This window comes from Chroicocephalus ridibundus, chromosome 15 (genome assembly GCF_963924245.1).
Source record: "Chroicocephalus ridibundus chromosome 15, bChrRid1.1, whole genome shotgun sequence".
Lineage (NCBI taxonomy): Eukaryota > Metazoa > Chordata > Aves > Charadriiformes > Laridae > Chroicocephalus > Chroicocephalus ridibundus.
Window position 1 is genome coordinate 9,892,291 of NC_086298.1, and position 20,193 is coordinate 9,912,483.

General features: G+C 44.5%; 2 protein-coding genes across 18 annotated transcripts in view; one reads left to right on the forward strand and one right to left on the reverse strand.

The window, feature by feature from the left end:
* The window catches only part of KCNT1 (potassium sodium-activated channel subfamily T member 1), a 90,326-nt gene extending 85,029 nt beyond the window's left edge, over window positions 1-5,297 (forward strand). For 8 of the 13 annotated variants that reach the window (XM_063352841.1, XM_063352842.1, XM_063352846.1 and 5 more), the window contains 2 exons: window positions 1,124-1,208; window positions 1,599-5,297. In XM_063352841.1, coding sequence (XP_063208911.1) covers window positions 1,124-1,208; window positions 1,599-1,719 — 206 coding nt within the window. In that variant the 3' untranslated portion in view covers window positions 1,720-5,297. The remainder of the gene's footprint in view (window positions 1-1,123; window positions 1,209-1,598) is intronic. The other 5 variants (XM_063352844.1, XM_063352845.1, XM_063352847.1 and 2 more) reach the window with 1 other exon arrangement.
* Window positions 5,298-12,457: 7,160 nt separating this feature from the next.
* Window positions 12,458-20,193, reverse strand: part of CAMSAP1 (calmodulin regulated spectrin associated protein 1) — a 36,981-nt gene continuing 29,245 nt past the window's right edge. For all 5 annotated transcript variants that reach the window (XM_063352831.1, XM_063352829.1, XM_063352833.1 and 2 more), the window contains 7 exons: window positions 17,598-20,034; window positions 16,329-16,465; window positions 16,030-16,238; window positions 15,840-15,942; window positions 15,355-15,470; window positions 14,985-15,103; window positions 12,458-14,651 (listed from right to left, as the gene is read on the reverse strand). In XM_063352831.1, the coding sequence (XP_063208901.1) occupies window positions 14,349-14,651; window positions 14,985-15,103; window positions 15,355-15,470; window positions 15,840-15,942; window positions 16,030-16,238; window positions 16,329-16,465; window positions 17,598-20,034 (3,424 nt within the window). In that variant the 3' untranslated portion in view covers window positions 12,458-14,348. The remainder of the gene's footprint in view (window positions 14,652-14,984; window positions 15,104-15,354; window positions 15,471-15,839; window positions 15,943-16,029; window positions 16,239-16,328; window positions 16,466-17,597; window positions 20,035-20,193) is intronic.

Below are 20,193 nucleotides of genomic sequence, written 5' to 3' on the forward strand. Positions count from 1 at the left end.
GCACAGGGACGGGGTGGTGGCAGTGGCAGCACAGGTGGCAGGGAGGAGCCCCCAGCCCGAGCTACCGCCTGTCCCAGTGGCCGGTCCCTGGTCCCACTGCCCATCAGACCAAGCTCCATTTGCCCGAGGTGGGCAAACATCTGGTGTGTGGCGACGCTGCTCAGAGGGAACTTTCTGATAGCCCGGAGAGGCGTCCCAGTGACGAGCCTTGCAGCGAGCTGGTGTCCCGCCGCGCTCATCACGCTGCCCCTGCCGTCCGTCTGTCCATCCCCCTCTCCATCCTGTCCATCCCCACCCCGTCACTCCGTCTGTAAATGGTGTTATCTGTCGCAGCTTCCACCCCCCTCCCCGGCCGCCCGCAGCCTTGCACCCCCCCCCCCGCCATTCATTTCACCCATGATCTTGTTCTCAGCTATTTCGGAAAGCACAGGGCCGCCCCCGGCCTCGAGGCCCCCGTTCGCCCTGTGCAGCACCCATGGGTGCAGCTCTCGGTGGCCCCGAGCCTCCCCGGGGAGGTCACCGTAGTTCAGAGCCGTCCCCGAATACCATCGATGGCTCTGAAACTCCACGGAGGTGGTTTCCCTTGGGCTGGAGAAAGAAGCAATCGTTGAGCTAAATCCTGTTGCTGGATGATGCTAAATTAAGTCATGCAAGAAAGGGAGAAGTGGGCAGAGCGGCCTGGGGAGGGGGGGTTTGGCTGCCCTGACCCAGTGCTGTACCTAACGCGGCAAGACTAACCTCTTCCCTTTTTTGTGCTAAACCAAGGTAAGACATCTTACTTTTTTTGGGATGGGAAGCGGGGACTTTTACAAAAGTTACATCCGCCAGTCCCCTGGGCTGTGCCGTGGCGGGGAGCGGCCGGGGAGGCACGGAGGGAGGTGGCAGAGATGTTCTTGGTGCTCTCCTGGCGGCAAAGCCATTGCCCGTGGCTTCCCTCAGTGAAGGGACCCATTTACTGTCCTGGGGGACGAGCTGTGGCCCCTCGGAGCCGGATGCCTGGGGACGCTGCAGTGGGGCTGTGGGAGCGAGGGCCGCTGGGGGGGGGTGTGTGTTTGTCTGTCGGAGCGTCCGTTGGGGCATCTTTTGGGCTGTCCCTCACCAGCCCTTTCCCCTCCTCTCGCAGACGAGATGAATGACCACCAGAACACGTTGTCCTACGTCCTGATCAATCCCCCCCCGGACACGCGGCTGGAGCTCAACGACATCGTGTAAGTGCTGCCCCCACCCACCCCCTGTGCCCCCAGACCTGCCCCAGCACCACGGGCTGCCCCCGTCACATTGCTTTCCATGATTTCTCATAAAGACCGGCATTTTTTGCCTCCTTCCCAGGCGATTCCCACTCCCCCTGTTCCTGTGCGGTGCCCAAATCTCTCCCCCAGGCAGCGCAGAGGTTTTCCCTCGGCTTTGGCCACTGCGCAGCACCAGGAGAAATAATCACAATTATTTCAGCAACAGCTCCCAGCCCCCCATGGGGCATCCTCACGTGTCCCGGCCTTGAGGATGGGCCAGACTCCACTTTAGGGTTTGCCCCACTCCCTCCTGCCATCGTGGTGGTGGTGGTGGGGGCCCCAGTGGCGTAACCAGGCTGTGCCCCGCAGGTACCTGATCCGCTCCGACCCGCTGGCCCACGTGGCCAATGATGGCCACAGTCGCAAGAGCAGCTGCAGCAACAAGCTGGGCCCCTGCAACCCTGAAACACGCGACGAGACCCAGCTGTGAGCAGCGTCCCCCCCCAACCCCATGCCCCGTGTCCCTGCCGGGGCTGGCGGGCTCCGGGGGGAGGCGGTGAAGAAGAGGATGGCCAGGCAGAGGGGAAGGCTGCTGCCGCCTGCGGGTGCCTGTTGTGCTGGGGGAAGGCGATGCCCAGCCTGGCTTTGGGCCACCAAAGGGGTGCCCGGACCCCCAGCGGGACGGGACAGCCGGACAGACCGACGGTCGTACGCCCCGTGGCTTTTAACCTTTTATACGAATACCGCAACTAGTGAGAAATTCTTCGCTGGTGCTGGTGGGACGTGGCTGAGAGCAGCCGCCAAATGACCCTGTGCGAGCAGGAGGACGGTGGTTAATATTGCCCCCCCCATGATGCACGTTGGTTGCATTTGATGGGGCTTGTCCATGCAAGAGCAAAACTGCACCGACACCCTCCTCCTTCACTGGGTGTCCCCGGGGGTACCCAAACTTCTGCTCTTTCACCCAACCCGTGTTCTTCATCCTCCATTGGTTTTCCATTATGGGTGTTGATGTGAGAGCGCGTGGAGCTGCACGGGATGGATGGGACAGGGTGGCACAGCCCCCCCCCCCGGGTGCCATGGCAGGGGCTGTGCTGCCTCCAGCACATCTTGGCATCTCACAACCCAAAACCCACCAACCCCAGGTGATGGAAAGCCGTGCCATCCCTCCTCACACGTGCCCGGCTCTGTCTGGGGCACGGTGCCCCTGGGTTTGCGGCCCCCGCCGGGCTCGTCCCCCATCACTGCTGCTGCGGGAGCTGCCGGGGGGCGACGAGGGATGATGTGGCGGTCCCTGTACCGGGGGTGGGACGGGACAGGCTGGCAGGGTCCTGCCGCCGGCAGCTCCATCTGTCTACGCCGGCCACACACTCCCCTCTGCATGGGCCACCCCGCAGGGAGCGTTCCACAGCCGGAGCACGAGATGTATTTTCCACCTATTTTTGCACACTTTGCAACCTTGATGTGTAAAGGTTTTATTTGACTGCCAAGTGAATAACCGAGTTGTTAACTTTATATACTTCTACGTTCATATATTAAAACTCTAATGTGATTTTTTTTTTTTAAATGAGAAGCCTGTAAAGCACAAAGTTGCCATGAAACCCCGTCTGCCATCCCAGACCTGCTGCTGCTGAACAGTTTCTTGCCATTAAAATTCACCATCCCCAATAAAAGTTGTTTACAAGAAAAAAAAAAAGAACCAAACCTGTTTAAAATTGCGGTTTTAAACAGTTGGTGAGATGCCCCCGTGGGGACCTGCTGCCCGTGCTGTGGGAAAAGCAGCGATGGGGGGAACCGTGGGTGTGGGATGCCCGAGGATGCCGGGGTAGGACCCGCACCGAGCCCCGCATCACCTGGAGATGGGGTTGAGAAAGCCCTTCTGTGCCTGGATGGGGTTTGGGGGTGAATATGTTGTTTGGGTTTTTTTTAAATTGTTATTTTTTTTGCCTGATGTGCTGGCCCCAGGGCCCTGGGTGACCTGCCCAGGCACCGCCAGCCGAGGGGACATCACGGGCTCGGGGAGGTGCCGCAAGGAAAAAGCTGTAAGCTTGACCCTTCCCAGCACGAACAGCAATGTCTCTGAGGCTTTTTTGGGGTTGTTTTGGATTATTTTTTTTTTTACTTATTAATTTTTTATCTCTCTGGTTAAGGCAGATAGATAGATGTTTTATTTATTTCCAATTGTAACTTAGCTTGCCAAAAATATCATTGAAATGAATAAAAGCAGGAAGGTCTTGCAGGCTAACAAGCGAGCGCGGCTGAAGTACAAGAGCACACGATGGGTCCGTGCCACCTTTTAGAGCCTCAAGATGCTGAGATACCTCCAGAAATGCCAAGGGTTAATAGATTTAATTGCCTAGGTTTCAGACAGATGATGTTCTAATCCCCACTTAGCTGTCAAGGGAGAGCGGAACAAAGCAGTGGTACAAGTTAAAAAAAAAAAAAAAAAAAAAAAAAAAATTAAACCAAACCCCAAGCAGTGTGCGCGATGGGATTATCTGCACGTGTTTCGCTGCGCAGTACATAACAGGTTTTAATATATATTTTTTTTGCATTTGCCTGGCTGCGGGGGCTGCGGGCGCCGAGCAGCTCCGTGGTTCTCGGCCCCTTCTTTCCATGTGCCAAATGCCCCGGGGCAGCCCCGGCGCCCTGTGCCACCGTCCCCGACAGCGGCTGCCACCGCCGGAGCTTTGGGCGCTGCCTGGGCACTCGGAATTCTTAATTCCAGGCGATAATTAACGTAAGAGGAAACCCGCCTACCAAAAGGAGTACAGACTAGCCGTGGTTTGCGATACTATGAAAATAACGAGCCTCGCAATTACTGTATTTTGACAACGCTTCTGTTTGTTTAATGTATAAATATATGTATTTAAAAGGAGAGCTGTGTGTATAAACCATCCGCGTTTTTGCATACATCCTTTCTATGGTGTAAATTTATAGCAGACATTCTAATGGGATGTTGAAATAAATACTGTAGATACTTACCTGTGGTCAACGCAAGTCTAAGAACAAACCGTTAATTATTTTTTTTTTTTTTCTAATGCTTTAGACTCAGTTACGATACTAATGTAAAAACAAAAGCCTTTTATTTTTGTAACGGCCCTGGGAAGGTTGATGCGCCGAGGAGGGGTGTCTCTGCTGGGGAGGACCCCCCCCGGGAGCCGGCCTGGCACAAACCCCTCTCCGGCACGTTTCAGGGGAGGGAAACAACCGCTGACAAGAAACTTCTTAGAAAAATACGATTTTTTTTTTTTTTTTTGGAAGGAAAAAAAAGTCGTGTTCCAAGGCAGAGACATGACAGGCCCTGGGGGAAGCGCGGAAACGAGGATGGCTGCGATATTTTCAGGTTTACCAGCAAACGGCCCCATCGCATGTGAGGTGCCCACGACCGGTTTCGTACACTAAATACGGACTAAACCCCTATAGCGTGCATTAAAGTAAAAAAATCAAATATTCAAACAAATGTTAAGAGTATATTTATTACCCTTTTTTTACTTCAACCTATAGAGAACATGACAGTTTTATTTCCCTGGAGAGGGAGGGAGACCTGCCATCTCTCGCGCCCGGCTCGCGCAGGGGTTTGGATCAGCGAGAGCGGAGGATCCCCCCCTTTCTCCCCGGAGCCGAGTGCGCCGGGCGCTGGGGACAGCCCACCCGAGGCGGTTTTCTACAACTCTTGTGAAAATGAAAATAAAAGAGCTGCATGCAGCAAGAGTAGAGACTGCTGTCTGGGGTTTTGTGTTGTGTTGTTTTTTTTTTTCTGGGAACAAAACTTTTATTTTAAAACCCACGGCAAAACGTGGCTTTAGAGCAACTTCTGAGCCCGCATTTCCATCTTCCAGCATCTTCCAAAGCTGGGGCACATGAAAACTACTTTTTTTTTTTAACCTCAGTTGTCAAAAAACGGGACACGTTAGATTTGCTGTTGTGCTACAATAACAGCGTAACTCCAACATTGTGTTTAACGGCCATTCGTTTGATTTATTTAATCCTTATTTTCTATGATTCAACAAATGTATTAAATTTCGCGGCTATTTAATTGGAATTTTTTTTTTTTTTTAAACTGACGTTTACTTAAGTTACTCAGTACGTGTTCGTCTGCCTCTAAACACCAGAATTTTTCCCCGCCTCTCCGGTTCGCAGCCACAGCCCGAGATTTCCAGGAAGAGACCCCATTTCTCGAGCACGCCGCACACACGTACGCACAGATTTCTAACTTTGTGATCAAACACAAACAGCGGAGCAACGAGAGGTTGTTTTTATTCGACGCTTCAAGAAAATACTATTAAGAAAATAGAAATATATTTATTTGAAATCGTGCAGATGGATACATATATATACCTTTTTTATATATATATATCTTTTTTATATATATATATACACACACCTTAAATGGTGCAGATAATTCCAGGCTTACCGTCCGTGTACAAGCCCTCACCTCATTTTGCTGTGAATTTACCCAAGGCGAGGGGGACGGCAGGACGCTCCCTATTAAAATTATTTTTCAACTATTGTCTTTAAAGCAGACAAATGTGTACATGGAGAACGAATGCCTTCCAATTTCCCGGTACAGCTGAATTATAACGATTACCGCCAGAAGAACGGCAGGTGGCCGAAGGTAATTTCAACACCACCAGTGACGGCCCTCCCTGGCACGAAAAGCCACCGAAGGCTGCGGGACGGGATTTCATACTCTGTTCCAGCAGCCCCGGATAACGGCTCCTTGGGAACGAGCAATTCTAGTTGCTGGACGTGGTTAAAAAAAAAATAAAATAAAAAATATATATATAAAAAAACTGACTGTGATGTTTCTAGTAAAGTGAAAGCTCGTCCACGTCCCCACACGGCAGCGCTCTTCGTGTCTTAAGGGGGCTTGGGTTTTTGTTGCCTCCAGTCTCCGAGATCCCTGGTTGGGAGATCGCCCCCCAGCTCTCTCAGTCTCCCCGGAACCCCAGCCGTCCTGCGGTAGGATCGCCAGGGTTGTGCCTGTCTCTCTCTTTGCGTCACTGTCACCAGACGCTGTTTCTCGGTTGCTTTGTCACCACGCCAAGAGGACTTCAGCCCTTCTCAGCAGTGGGGTCTTCGCCTGCTTGCGCCGGCTTTTTCTCTCGCTCCACCTTCCACGGCGAGGGAAGCGGTAAAAGAGGAGGAAATAATAATGCTGCAAAATGAACCAAAATTCATTTAAAACTTCGCCCCAGTTGAGAAAAAATTAGCTTCCAACGCTTAAAACTTCTTTTAAAGGAGAAAAATCTAGAGCACTAAAATATACATTACAAGGGGAAAAAAAATGGTATTGATGCGGCTGGGAAACAAAAAGGAAACCCAACCCATGAAGGATTTTTTTATTTTACTGTAAATTCAGTTTTTTATAATTATCGTCTGAAAGACATGCATTCAAAGGAAGCAATTTTTTTCTTTGGTAAGATTTGCATGTAATGCCATGGTAATTCTGGGAGGTTTATACGCTTCAAACCGTTCTTTCAAGTGCCTCATTTGAATTTTAACAAACGCTGTATATTGAATATTTAATCATTCCTGCTGCACACATCGGTTTAAGACGCTTTCCTCAGAGCTTTTTCCCCCCCCCGTATAATAAATATATGTTCTTTCTGAACCAGTTCAGAGGGATGCATCAGAAAAACGTGACAGTATTTCAGGACGAAGATGTAACTTGAAAGGGGGTTTATATTTAGCACAGGCAAGCAAATAAATCCATCCTGTAATTCTGCGGCAGGAACGGGACGGCGTTGTTCAGCATTCGCTGTGCGCACCAGGGTTCCACGGAGACGGCGGGCTGGGGCTGGAGGGAAGGTGGCCTGCTTTGAGGTAAAAACAGAACCGATTCTCCGTCTTGTAATTTTACTTTTTGGCTGGGCCTCTTCCAACCGCCTCGGCTCGACATTAACGGCATATTGTTCAGAAAGCGTTCGCTCGCAGAGTGGGAAGACCTGGTTATGCCAAGGAATGGTGCGCAGAGAGGCTCTTGCTTATACTTATTGCTTTTTTTTATTTACTTAACAGCCCCCGGCAGCCAGCTCCGTTGTTTGCCCCGTTGGAGGGCGGGAAGCGGAGCAGCGCAGAGGGGTCCCACCTGCGGGGAGTAGCGGAGGGAACAGGTGACCCCAAAGCCACCAACAGGGAATTCCATCCCGTCTGCCCCATGCTCAGTGTCAAAGCTGAGGGATCAAAAGGTCTTCTCTCTTCCTCGAATGGCCGACGTCCCAGGAGGACGCTGTCTGTTCATCTGCTTTTGACCCCGATCCGAGCATTCCTGACTCCAGATCCAGAATCCAGCCCCTGTCCATCACTGACTCTGATGGGACTTTCCCTGTGCCTGCTGGTGACGCGATCGTCCTCCTGGGAGCTGGATACGGTTTTGTATATATTGTATACTTTAAAAAAAAATTTAAAATTATTATTTATTATTTCATTATTTATTAATATTTTCATTGAAGTAGTTTAGTTCTTTTTCTAAACTCGTAAATCTCCTTCTCTCTTCCTCTCCTCTCTTTGGAGAGGGAGGGAAGGGCCATCTGTCATTCCGATTGGCCAAGCCGGCCAAAACCATGACAGAAGGTTCACAAAACGTCACAGCGACCCTCGCTGTCACAAATCGGGCTTTTTTGAGAAGCACAATGTGCAATAACGTACTAAACCTTCAAGGAAACGGTCCAGGAGTGGGCGGCCTCTCGCCCCGGGGCAGCTGGAACTGGGAAACGTTCCCAAGAGCCGCTCCGTCCACCGCCGCCGGGCTCCCAGGTCCGACAGCCTCGGCCAGGGGGAGGCGTTCGGCAGCGCGGTGAAACCAGAAAGCGCATCCCTAAGAAAATCTGTCACTTAAATGCCTAAGTGTGCTCTCGATAACGGCCGCAGAACAATCCTCCAACGTGAAGCAGAGGGCGAGGGACAACCCAGCAGAATAGAAGGGGAATAGACTAAAACTACCTCACGTTTCAGTTCACGTTTCTATCATAACGAGCCTTTCAATTTCTGGAATTAACCCTTTTGCCATACAGACTGTATTTAATGTCCTAGCTTATTTTTGTCATTTATTCCACCCAAACATTGAGACAAGAACAGCTGATTGTAAGATTTGGGATCATTTATGATCTGGAAAAAAAAAAAAAAAAAAAAAAAAAAAAAAAAAAAAAAGCGCAGCATTTTAATTAGGCAATCTTTTCAGTTAATTTGACCTTCATCCAGAAGGGACATTCCATTTCCTTCATACGAAGATCCACAGTTACAACAGCAGTTTTCTTTGGATGATTTCATATTACGGACTTTTGAAAAGTCCGACCATCAATGTAAAAAAGAAGAAACAGGCCTTTTGCTGAGCTTTTTACAGTCACATCCTCCTCTTACTCGTCAATATTACCCCAGGCAACGCGCTTAGTACGGAAGTACATCTATACTACGGTACCTAGAATATATCGCTATCTTTAACGCTCGGTACTATACACGGAAATGACTTAAAATGATACAAGGCGTTAATAATGCACGTTGCAATCTTGAGATCCTCAAAACCCCTAACACCAAAATAAGCCTTAATACACCTGCGAGACAGAAAGCTCAGAACCACGAGGGAAATATTCTGCTTATATAATAATTTTATACTGACAACGTATCCAAAATAAATTTTAAAAAAATATATATATTCTTTCGCTCACTACATGAAAATAGCACTCCATAGTCTGAACAGTGCTCTCAAGTTAATTGCAAAATTTTAAATGCAACGTGGGCAATTTACTTAACATTTCACGACGTGCAATGTTCCTCTAGTGCTGGTGCTTCTGTCCTGACAATTTGGCCGAGACGAAGGACTACCACAAGGCATGTCATCGCCTTTTGTCGAAAAACAAGTCAAGATTTACTGTTTTCTTCTCTTAGTTTCTAAAGTGTGTGACAGAGGGGGATGAAACCCACCTTTCTGCTGTGAGGGCTCACGACGACCTGGGGAGGATTCCCTTGGTTCCTCGGTTGCTGCAACAACGTGTTACAGCTAAAGTCACCATCAGACTCGCCACCCATCGCCATTTTAAGTATATCATAATATACGCATAACACCAAAAAAAAGTTAGAGGTAAGGTGAAGTCAACTTTTTCTCATGTTTTTAATACTCAGTCTTCATATATAAACAATAGAACATATGATTGGACAAGAATTCAAGGTTTTTTTGGCTTTAATGTGTTGAAAGATGTATTTTAGACATCTAAAAAAAATGTACTCAAGTTGACCACACAAATATCTCCATTTCAAACTGTCCTGAAGAATATTATATAAAAGTTTTCACGGATCAGAAGCGCACACAGAACACCTCCCCCACGAAACGCTTCGCAGATGTCTCCAGTTCTGCGTGTGGAACGTAGCAGTAAAAACGGGTACAAAAATCAGTCCTCCGAAGTTGGGAGAATTCCGCTCCCGTTTGGCGGCCAAACCACCAACCCCGCGGCAGAAACTGTCCCACCACTGCCATCCTCAGCCACACCAGAACGTGGCATCTGCATCTTGCTCCACTGCTTAAAATGAGTTGCATTCAAAACCCTAATTAACTGAAAGCTATTTAATTGGATGGGCATAGCATGGCTAATAGCCTAATACCCAAGGAAGGCCGGCTATACCAGTGCACGACTGAAGAAAAAGGCCAGGTGTGACCCTGCCGTCACAGCGCACACCAGACACCAGCCTCCAAGGAGCAGCAGCCCAGAGCCAGGATGACGCATCTTGTTTGTTGCTGTATTTAGGAAAAAAAAAAAAAAAAAAAAGGCAAAACAAACCAACAAAAAACCAACAAAGTGAGAGGGTTTTGAGCGTTCTGACACTGCCTCTAGTGATCAGTTCTGAAGGCTTGTGGGGAAAAAAAGCAAAAGGAATGGAAAATTCAAGTCCTGACAACTCATTCACGTTACTTTTACACTACAACCCCAAACCCTTGGTCGCACTAAGTGAAAACCCCCCAGTGATCACCACTTTCAACGGTCCCAGCTGCCCAGCACGGAGTGTTGAACTGCATTAGGGTTTTCACAGTCAGTCAGTATTTTCCTAACTCAGATTATTCGCACTTGAACTCTCACCCTAGAGAGGATGATGAAAACGAGACAAGACACGTTAACTACAAATGCAAACAGCACGTGTAAATACACAGCAGACTGATGGATGAAAGTTTGAGGAAAAGAAATTGCATTTAAAAGCACTTTAAAGATGTACATTCTTGTATTTATTATGTGTAAGAAATTGAGAGAGGTCAGAAATCGAGATCTACTTTCATACTCCTCTATATGGGAAACTAATTCTCCAGCCCAGAGCGAACACAGCGACCGCGCTGCGGTCCCTTCCCAGGGAACGCGACAAAAGGCTTACACAGAAAATTCAGTGGGGGAAAAAAAGAAAATCCCTTGTTTTGAGACAGCTATTACAGTTTATTTCCCTTCTGCAGTCAGCAGGAAAAGCTGATACTGTGGCTGTCGCTAAAGCTCCCGCTCTCTCCTGCTGCCCCAGCTCCCAGGAAGCAGACCGAGAACCTCTGTGAGCAGCTGACGGTTTTTGTTAGCCAAAGCCCGTTCTGCTTCCCTTTACACGCCTCCAGTTAATCCTGGGGAAAACCAAACTAAACAATCAGCTTAAGCTGCAGAAATACACAATTTCTATTTATCTACAGGAGGCACCCAGAAGGATAGCATAGTACCACACTACTGAAACAACCGATAACTTGCCATGCATTTCAGCTGTAAGGGTATGTACAGAGTGCTCTCAAGTGGCTGTGGAAAGGACAAAATTTCATATTTTAAACAGTGATTTTTAGAAGAAGTGACACCAGCAAAGAAGATGTTGGCACCACTCTTCCATAACCGTTGTCAGGGTACAGATCACCTAACTGTTCCTACGCATAATGATTTTCAGTCACTGAAAGCAAAGCATTAAGCACGATCTCACTGAGACCACAGTTAGAAATCCTGTGTGTTCAGAATTCGATAAACTTAAAACAAAAACCAACGCTAACAAAGGTATGTAGTCACGGTCCCACGACCACATCTTACCCTCGCCTGACAGGGTGTGAACACATTTAAGTTGACATTTTGGGCTATACAAAACCTATTTAAGTAAATGAATTATTCTGCCTTCTACAAAACACTGCCTGCATTTACCTACACACGTCTAGAGTATTCCTACATTCCTCTGCACATTCACCCACAAATTCTATCTTATGTTCTTTACAAACAAGCTTCTCTTCCTGCTTTTCCAGACTCAATTAATACACCATATTCCTTGCCAAGGTGTTTGAGATGAACCGTTTTTTTGATAACTAAAACTCAAGACTATTAGTTTTTCAGAGAATTTAATCTCTTAGAGAATGACTTACTCCTCTACTTCCTCTATGATCCTCAACCTGGGACTTGGGACTACCTGCTCCCTACGGATGAAGAACGCCCAGCCTCATCTCCCTCTCCCATGGGATGTCACCTCCTATTGCTTCCAGCAGTAAATGAAGCCACGTTGCAGCAGGAACAGCAAGGCCCTGATCTAGCACAGTGAGATCCAGGAGGACACGGAAGGTGCCATCACCTTCTTTCAGTCCAGTCCTTTCTACGGGCAGCAATATTCCAGCCCGAATGAAATACAGAAAAATACAAATCACTGGATTCACTGATTATTATTTTCTTTTAATCTCTACAAACAAGGACTACCTTCTTTGAAAAATTTACTGTCCAGTCACAGAAAGTTATTTCTGCAGTGGAAAAGGCTGTAGTTTTGAGAATGTAAATTTCACTTGTGTAACCAATATGGATTCGTTATGATGCTTAAAACAACCAGCTTATTTCTAAATTCTAGAGGCAGCTTGTCTTTACAAACCACAAGCAAGCTAATACTGGAGAGCCCAACAAAAGAAATTCTCCTGGTGCTTCCAAAATTCTGTCACTAACTGAATATACAGACCAAAGAAAACCCACCAGCCAGACTGAAGAGTCTGAAGACTGGTGAAATAAAGCCTTAAAGAGACCGTTAAATTACTTTCCAATTTTCTGAAAGCCTTTTGCTCGACATCCTGGACAATGCAGTCAGGGTTAGGAGAACGAAGCTCTTGTCATAAAGTTATTACAGCTACTTACAGGTGAAGCTTCCTAAGAGCACAACTGAACACAGAATAGCACATCTTTAAAGCATATTAGTTTTTTGAGGGGATGAAGTGTCACAACAACAACAAAAGTACACATGAAATAAAAAGGAAATCAGTTAATGATTTTTATTAAATTTCAGTGTTTCATAAAATAAATATGGTATATAATATCAAACAGTGAGAAATAAAGCACAAGCATGAAAAGCATGGTAACAAAAGTTACACTCATGACGGTGTTTAATACTTCGCACTTTAGAAACCATAAAGCCTTTAATTATTTACAAGCAGCAAACTATCTAACATAATTTACAAAGTTGCAGCAGCCTAGTCAAGGAGTACTGGAAGGGGAAAAAAAAAAAAACAACGGAGAGACCGCAATGGAAGACCTTCACTTGGCTCTATCTAGTTAGCACTTTATTCCGTACCCTATTTTCCCCTTATGTACATAATTCTTTGTAACCTCCATTATTCTCCAAGTTTAATAATTACACTGTACTGTACTTCAGAGCTCAGTTCATCTCTAGGGTGGTGTAGTGCCTTTTGCACTTCAGAGATACATATTCAAGTAACACTTCAAATAAAAGTAAACATGTGCAAACCGAAGTTATGAGCCTACATGACCCTCAGGTAGTAGTGTCAAACCGGATGTAGCAGGCGCTCGTTAGCAGACTAATTAGGCAATAGCTACAGAAACCTACTCGGAAGTCTAGCCGGGGCCAAAAATGAGAACCAGGAATATTTTAAAAAAAAAAAAAAAATGGAACTGAACTGCAAATATACCCTGTTACCACAGACAAAAATTTAATCTGCTGAAACACAAAGACTTTTAAGGTCATAACTCAAGGTTTAATATTTCAACATGAAAAGAAATCCAAGCCATTCGACTTATTTGGGCTTTTGAAACAAATGCAAATGTCTCTGTTTAAAAATTGCTTTTAAATGAGAAAAACAAATCAATATATATTAATATATCACCCAAAATAAAAAACATAACACACTCTTCATTTTAGAGCATGCTGCTCATTCAGAATAAAGACAGGACAAAGAAAGTAGAATTACATTTCATGATGTAATAAAAACATTAAAATTAGTGATCATTAAGTGCACCGTTGTACAGGAGTAGCGTGCTCAGAGTGGAAATGTTCTATACCTACCAGAATCCATCTTTATTAAAGCAAACAAATCTTTAGGACACTACCTGAAACTGAAATCAGTAATAACTGTGCTCCATCCAGCTTGCCGTAAATTTCAGTCAGGCATATTCCAGCCAGTAGCACCTGTATGCCTCTTCATGATTGTATTCCAGAAACCTTTACATTTGCGAACAATTTTTTATTTTTTTGTTTAAAAAAAAGAGACTGGCTTTTGCAATCCTTGCAATGCTTATCCTAAACAGATACTGCAAGTAAACTCTGTTCTGAGCAGCACAAGTTGGGGCTTTTTTTCAGAAATCTGAGAGCTGGACTTACGTTGGCAGTAGATACAGTACAACAATTTGATGTACTAAACAGTTCCTCAAAAAAGTCTGAAAGGAAGATTTCCCTAAAGACTGTTTAAAAAACCAAACCAAACCCAAAACACTTCACCCAAGATCTGTTCAATCCTTCTACTGAAGTTCGGAGCTTGCCAACTTTAAGAATGACAGGAAAAAGGAGGGAATGAGGCAGAGAGGAAACAGCACTAAATTATTCCCAATTTGTACCGATGAAAAGCTTCAAGTAAAAGGAAATCCACTTGTTAAAGATCTTGCTACATGCACAGTCCCTCTTCAGTTGAAAGCCACAGTAGTTAGCATTGGGTGTAACAGCAGATTTATTATCCATAAAAAAAAACACTGGCAACGTTCCTTCATTCTTAATAACTTGCATCCACGGTTTCTGTTTAGAAGCTTCTTAAAAAATGTTTATGGTTCTGCGCATTTCATACCAAACTGGAGGAAAATGGTAAACGTGTCTTCTTTCAATGCAATCCCATTCAGCAACCTTCTCCCCAAGAGCTCAGTGTCATTTACGAGTCTGAGTCTTCTTTGGCACTGCAGGTCGCTTGGCTTGCCACAAGTGGTTATGAATAGTAAGAGCATCCACGCTGACAGACATGGTTTTGGCTGGAATCACGTTAAACTGTTTTCTGTCCGAACTGTACTTATAAAGTTTGTCAATCATTTTCTTGGTGATGCTCTTTGGCCCCGTTCCAGTCAGCTTGTAGATTTCTTCAGTGTCAGGATAGTAGCAATAAAGTGCTCTAAACTGGCAGCCAGCATCACGGAACAAAATGATGTAGTGGTTGGCATCACATTTTTCTAGTTCCTGCATTAAAAATAAACAAGCAAACACATACATCGATTGTTCACAGCGAAAAATCTCGTATTACGCCAACCTTGAAGCTTTCACATAGAGCTAAGTAAGCGTTTAAAGCTTTTTGAAACACTAGATCAGTAACTGGCATTTTCAGTCTTTCTATAAACGTACGGGTTTAACTCTGAATACAGGATCGTGTATTCCCCAAGTCCCTACAGTCAGGGAAATAAAGGAGTCTCACTACAGGTACGTTCACTGCCCTGCATCAGCAGCATTATGAAACGAGCACTACAGATACATTTTATTGTGAGTGCATTAATGATTTTGAATTTTAATGTTTACCTCTAATATTGAAATCTTATGTGGTTCGTTCACTTTTCCAGCAAGACAGCAATGAGATATAGCATTGTGAATAATGGGTTTGTTTGATTTGCTGCTGGGTTCCTTAAATAATTTTGGACCTAAGGAAAAAAAAAAAAAAAAGAAGTAAAAATTATTTGCCCTACATTTATAAACATTAAGATTTTCATTCATCAAAGTGAAAAAAACCAACCCTTAACTATTTTTCTACAATAACTTACTTTTAGAGATATCAACCAGAACAAAATACACCTGACAACTTCTCAAAAGTAACAACGTGTCACATCAAATATACCACAGCTTTTTACGACCTGCTATTCATAACAAACGCTCGAACTAAAACAAGAGTCACCTGTGTATTCTGCCACTGAAGCAATGGAAGATGCTGTTGAAGCGTTCTCCCAATCTCTTTCTGTGTTTCTGCTAGGATTTCTGCTCAGTATTGGTAAGGACTCCATTGATTCAACTCTGTTGGGGAAAAAGAAATAAATAAATAAAGGTACGCCAAGATTCTGGGTTTTTTCCCCTCCAACCTTAAATTCACCAGTTGTTGGCCCTGAATGGAACAGGATATTGACCCTTCTCCAACTCCAAACCAGCCAGATTTTCCCTGCTAGATTATCAAAGCAAAATTCTATTATTCCTTTGTGAGAAAACAAAACAAACCCACAAGTTTGTACAGAACACTGGAGTTGGTAGCCTCATGAAACAGAAGACGACTTCACTCATTACTGTTGCGCCTCTATGCCAGCGAACTGAAGCAAACAGTACTGAATCCCAACACTATTTCATAACATAGTAGAAAAAACCAAAAATTTAAAGTGAGCTTATCTCTACCTCTGAGATGGCGTGCCACCAGAGTGTACACTTTCAGGTTCAGTTGTTGCTGCTGAGGCCAAAGAAAGACTGGAGCCAGACTGAGCACTGCTCAAATTATCAGCTACAAAACAAAAGAGAAAAACGTGAAACACGTTTTGTTAAAGCAGGTTTGCAGACTCAGTGAGAGCAAACAAATCAAAGTTCTTACGTGTGGAAGAACACTTTGTGCCTGAATCACTGTAAGATTCTTCACGATGGACCGACTTTGGCCTGGGTTTTTTGGGCTTGGATTTGGGCTTTCCAAGCCCTTGCTCCTCTAAAATTTGCTGCTGTTTTTTCCTTAGATATTCTTGCTTGATAAGTTCTCTTCGAGCCTTCTCTTCTTCTTTCCGTATTCGGTCCTCCTCAGCTTTGCGACTGAAAAGCAAACACAGCATTACATTCAACATATAATAATTTTCCCCATGTTAAAGACAAAAAGCAGCATTCTTTTCCACATGTTATTACCGAGCTTCGTCTCTTTTCTGTTCAACTTCAGCCTCCAACTGCTGTTTCCGAATCCGAGCCTCCTCCGCTTTGCGCTGCTGTTTCAAAAGGAACGCTGCGCGTTTTTTTGCGAGCTCGTCTTCTGCTTTCTGTTCATCCTGCAAAATTCATAGAGATAGAGAGTTTGAATGAATAAAAGAAAATATTTTAAGCTGGACATCACCAGATTGCTGAAGATTACAGGAAGATTTTAAGAAAACATAAGCTATTACTTTTGGAAATCTTTACATTTTTAGAATTAACAAGTGTAAAGTAGAACTGAACTTTTTGTTGCTCAAGAATTATTTAAGAGACAGTTTTAGTGTTCTCTTAAATCTGTGAGGTCCCTTAAGACCCGTGCGGAGGTCTCACCTTACTCTAACTTGGTTTTTAAGTACGCCCAACTAGCACAAAACCTTCTAGAACTGCAAAGTACAATGCAACTACCTGTGTGGGGTAGGATGGACAGCACAAATAACCCCAGCATAATGATAACTATTTGGAGTTTGAGTCAATATTCCTCATACTATACAAAAGCAGAAGTCAAATTCACTGAGATTGAGATAGCCTAGCTCAACTTTCTTGAAACAGGAATTATTTACAATAATCACTGCTAAGCACCAATGAAGAGAGCGTATGTTCTGGTGGCAGTTCTGAACTTCACTAGAAGTAGACACACTCGCATCTACAGCCATACAACTAAACTTGCCAGTAGAGCTCTTGACTTTTAGGCTGTTACGCTGCTCAAAATCAGAGAAATTTGGGTGCAAGTGCCAAAAAAAGCCAGTTAAGACTCTCAGCTCCCTGACAAGCTTTAAAACCTGTTCAGCAGGCTTTTATTAGATACCTGTGTTCCATTGGAATTTTTTCTTTCAGTTGATAAAGGTTCACAGAAAGCTGGGATTACAAAACAGTAATTTCTTCCCATTTTATTCTGTGATTCTTTTGTGCTAAGTCTTTACAACACGTTTGTTTGTCTGTTTCTCAGATAGAAAAAAACACAGGGAAAGAGAAGAAAATCAAGGTTAATCCTGGTTCCTAGTAAAGTTAGCAAGGGCCAGGATTTCATATATTAAGTCAAGAAGTTTTTCTCCACCAGCAATTCTTTTCCAATGCAGTTTATTAAAATCCTAATATTGCAACCAGAACACACTGCTTTCCATCAGAAGACTGAAAAATGAAGTGGAAAAAAGAAGTTCTAACACTGGGCAAATGCGTACAATAACCAATATACAAAGGTAATATATTTACCTTGAAGAAAAAACCCACACCAGACTTCTGATCACCTTCACTAATTATATCCGTAGAGCTATCCTGGTTTTCAAGTTCTCCTTCCTCTGGAGCTTTTAAGTCAGACAAGTCTACTTCAATGAGATTAGCCTTGCTTCTCAGTGGCTCGTCCACTGGGACATTTTCTTTTCCTGAGCCATCAGAAGAATTCAACCCCATTTCCTTGAAGCTGTTATTCACCTCTTTGCTCATTTCAGAAATAATATTTGCATCTTTGGAGGTGGAGAGTACAAGCGACCGTTGATTGCTCTCATCGTGAAGCCTATAGGTATCAAAGAAACACTTTTCTTGAGAACCACTTCCATGATCAGGACTATTTTCCAAGGCGATTTCTGTTGGTGTCTTTGACAAGCTATTGGGTGGAAACGGTCTTAAGTGTGGTAAGGTTTCTAGACTCTGTGTTGGGGTTTTAACACGTGCTGAATTTTGTTGTCTGTCTTTAGGGACTTTCAGATCAGCTGGTCTTCCCGATCGAGGACTCCTTCCTTGACCAAATCGAGGTGGTTTACGAAGACTGTTCATTCCAGTTGGAGATAGGGGCTCAACAAAATGAATTGATGGTTTTACCTTTTGGTCCTGAGAGTTACTTCTGGTTCCTGGTGATGGCACTGTTGGAGATTTCATGAGTAGTTCCTGTTGCTGAGAAATCTTTAATATAGCCTGCTGAAGCGTACTGATTGTTTCATTTAGTTTTTCAATAGAAAGATCACATTCATTTATATCCACTTCCGTAACATTGTCTTCTAGGAGGGCAACAGAAATAATTTTACTTTTTTCCAAATCATGTATAGCAGCAGAGTCTTTTGGTTTATGTTGCTCAGCAAAAGCTAGGCTTTCTTGCATTTTTACTGTTGTTACGTCTTGAGAATCATTAAGCATTTCTTCTCTCTCCTCCTCTTTCACAAGAAACTCCTCAGATTTAGAACCCAAAGACACTTCATCCAAATCTTCACCATTGTGCCGAGAATATTCTTTTGCAAAATGTTCTGGTTTAAGTGGTTGCGGAACATCAGGAGATTTCCCTTTTTTAACAACATGCAAGAAAGCAGCCTTGCCCAATTTTAGTCGCTGCCTTGCTGACAAGGCTTCCATCTTCTTCTTCTGAGCCTCTATTGCTCTTCGTTTCTCTTCCAACTGCATATGAAGCTGCACCAATTCAGAAGCTAAAAGATTAACGTTATCTTTATTTTGTCTGTTGGGGCTTTGCTCTCGCTTTTGTTTCCATGTGGTCAGTGGTGCTGGGCAGCTTTCTGATCCATCTGGTGTGGTCTTTTGGGAACTACTTGTGCTGGACTTTGTTTCATAGCTATTAAGTCTCTGAAGCTTTCGTTCTGCGAAATTGGTCATTCGGACACTCCCACTAGTCATTGACACGCTGCTCACTTGAGAAATTGTACTCAAACATGGGCTGGAACGTCCGCTAGCATCATCCTTATCTTCATGTTCTTTTACCTTCATGTCTTCTTGCAATTTTGCAGATTCTTCCTCTCCAATGTATTTAGCAACTATGGGATGGTCATCTATGACTACCAAATCCTGTTCAGCGTCTTCTATGTCTAAGAGATCTGAATCAGAGTCCTGCCTCACCATAGTCCACGTAGTATCTGGAACATGCGAATTGAGACTTTTCACATAACTCACATTGACTTTACTTGCTATGTCATCATCAGATTTAGCAGCATGAAGAAAAAATCCTCCAGTGGATAGCTCCTGAGTGGAAGGATCTAAACTGCTACTAGCCAAAGGTCTGGAAGCTTCTAAACCTGCCTCCGCCAGTGCCATTGAATCTGCAGTACTAGGGTCTGCAACTGGAGTGAAATCAGAACTAGAAATTGGAGTAAAAGTCCTATTGAGGTCATGCTCACCATGACTGCTGGTTGTTTTCTTGCGGATCAAAGGCAAGTGTCCTTCATTTAATCTCTTTGTTATAAAACTCCTTTGTTTCCCCTCCCCACATTCATCCTCTTTATTGATTATCTGTTTTTCCTTTGCTGGTTTTAGAACGGCAGGCATTAAAGGCTCCAAGTAAAAACTGTCTGGTTTGCTTTCTGAAGTCTCGCTATTTGTTTTTGGGGACCACGCAGTCGCAACTATGCTGGGCACCCTGGCTGACGCATTCTGCAATTCAAGATCACCACGGTTTGGCCTTTCTTCAGATCTGATTATTGCAATAAGCTCTTCATCTTCATCCTCCATTTCAACATTGTTCAGCAAGCTCTTCCCGTTCGTTTTCATTGACGGAGGATGGGGCTGATTTTTTGGCGTTACATTAACAATGTTTGAAGCAAGACTGTCTTTGCTGATTGATCTAGCCAGACTAATGCTATCACCAGACCCAGGGTCCACATCACTGCTGGCAGAATGATGAAGAGCAAATGGTGTCGGCTGAGACAGAGGCCTGGAAAAGATAAGAACAGGCTGCTGATGCTTAAGCACAAAAGGTTACTATTTGTTGCACTAAGGACCATGACATAGAGAGTTGAAATTTTTGCTCCATTTGAAAAATGTATTCTGTATCAAAAGTGAGCAGCAACACTAAATAGCAACTTCAGATACT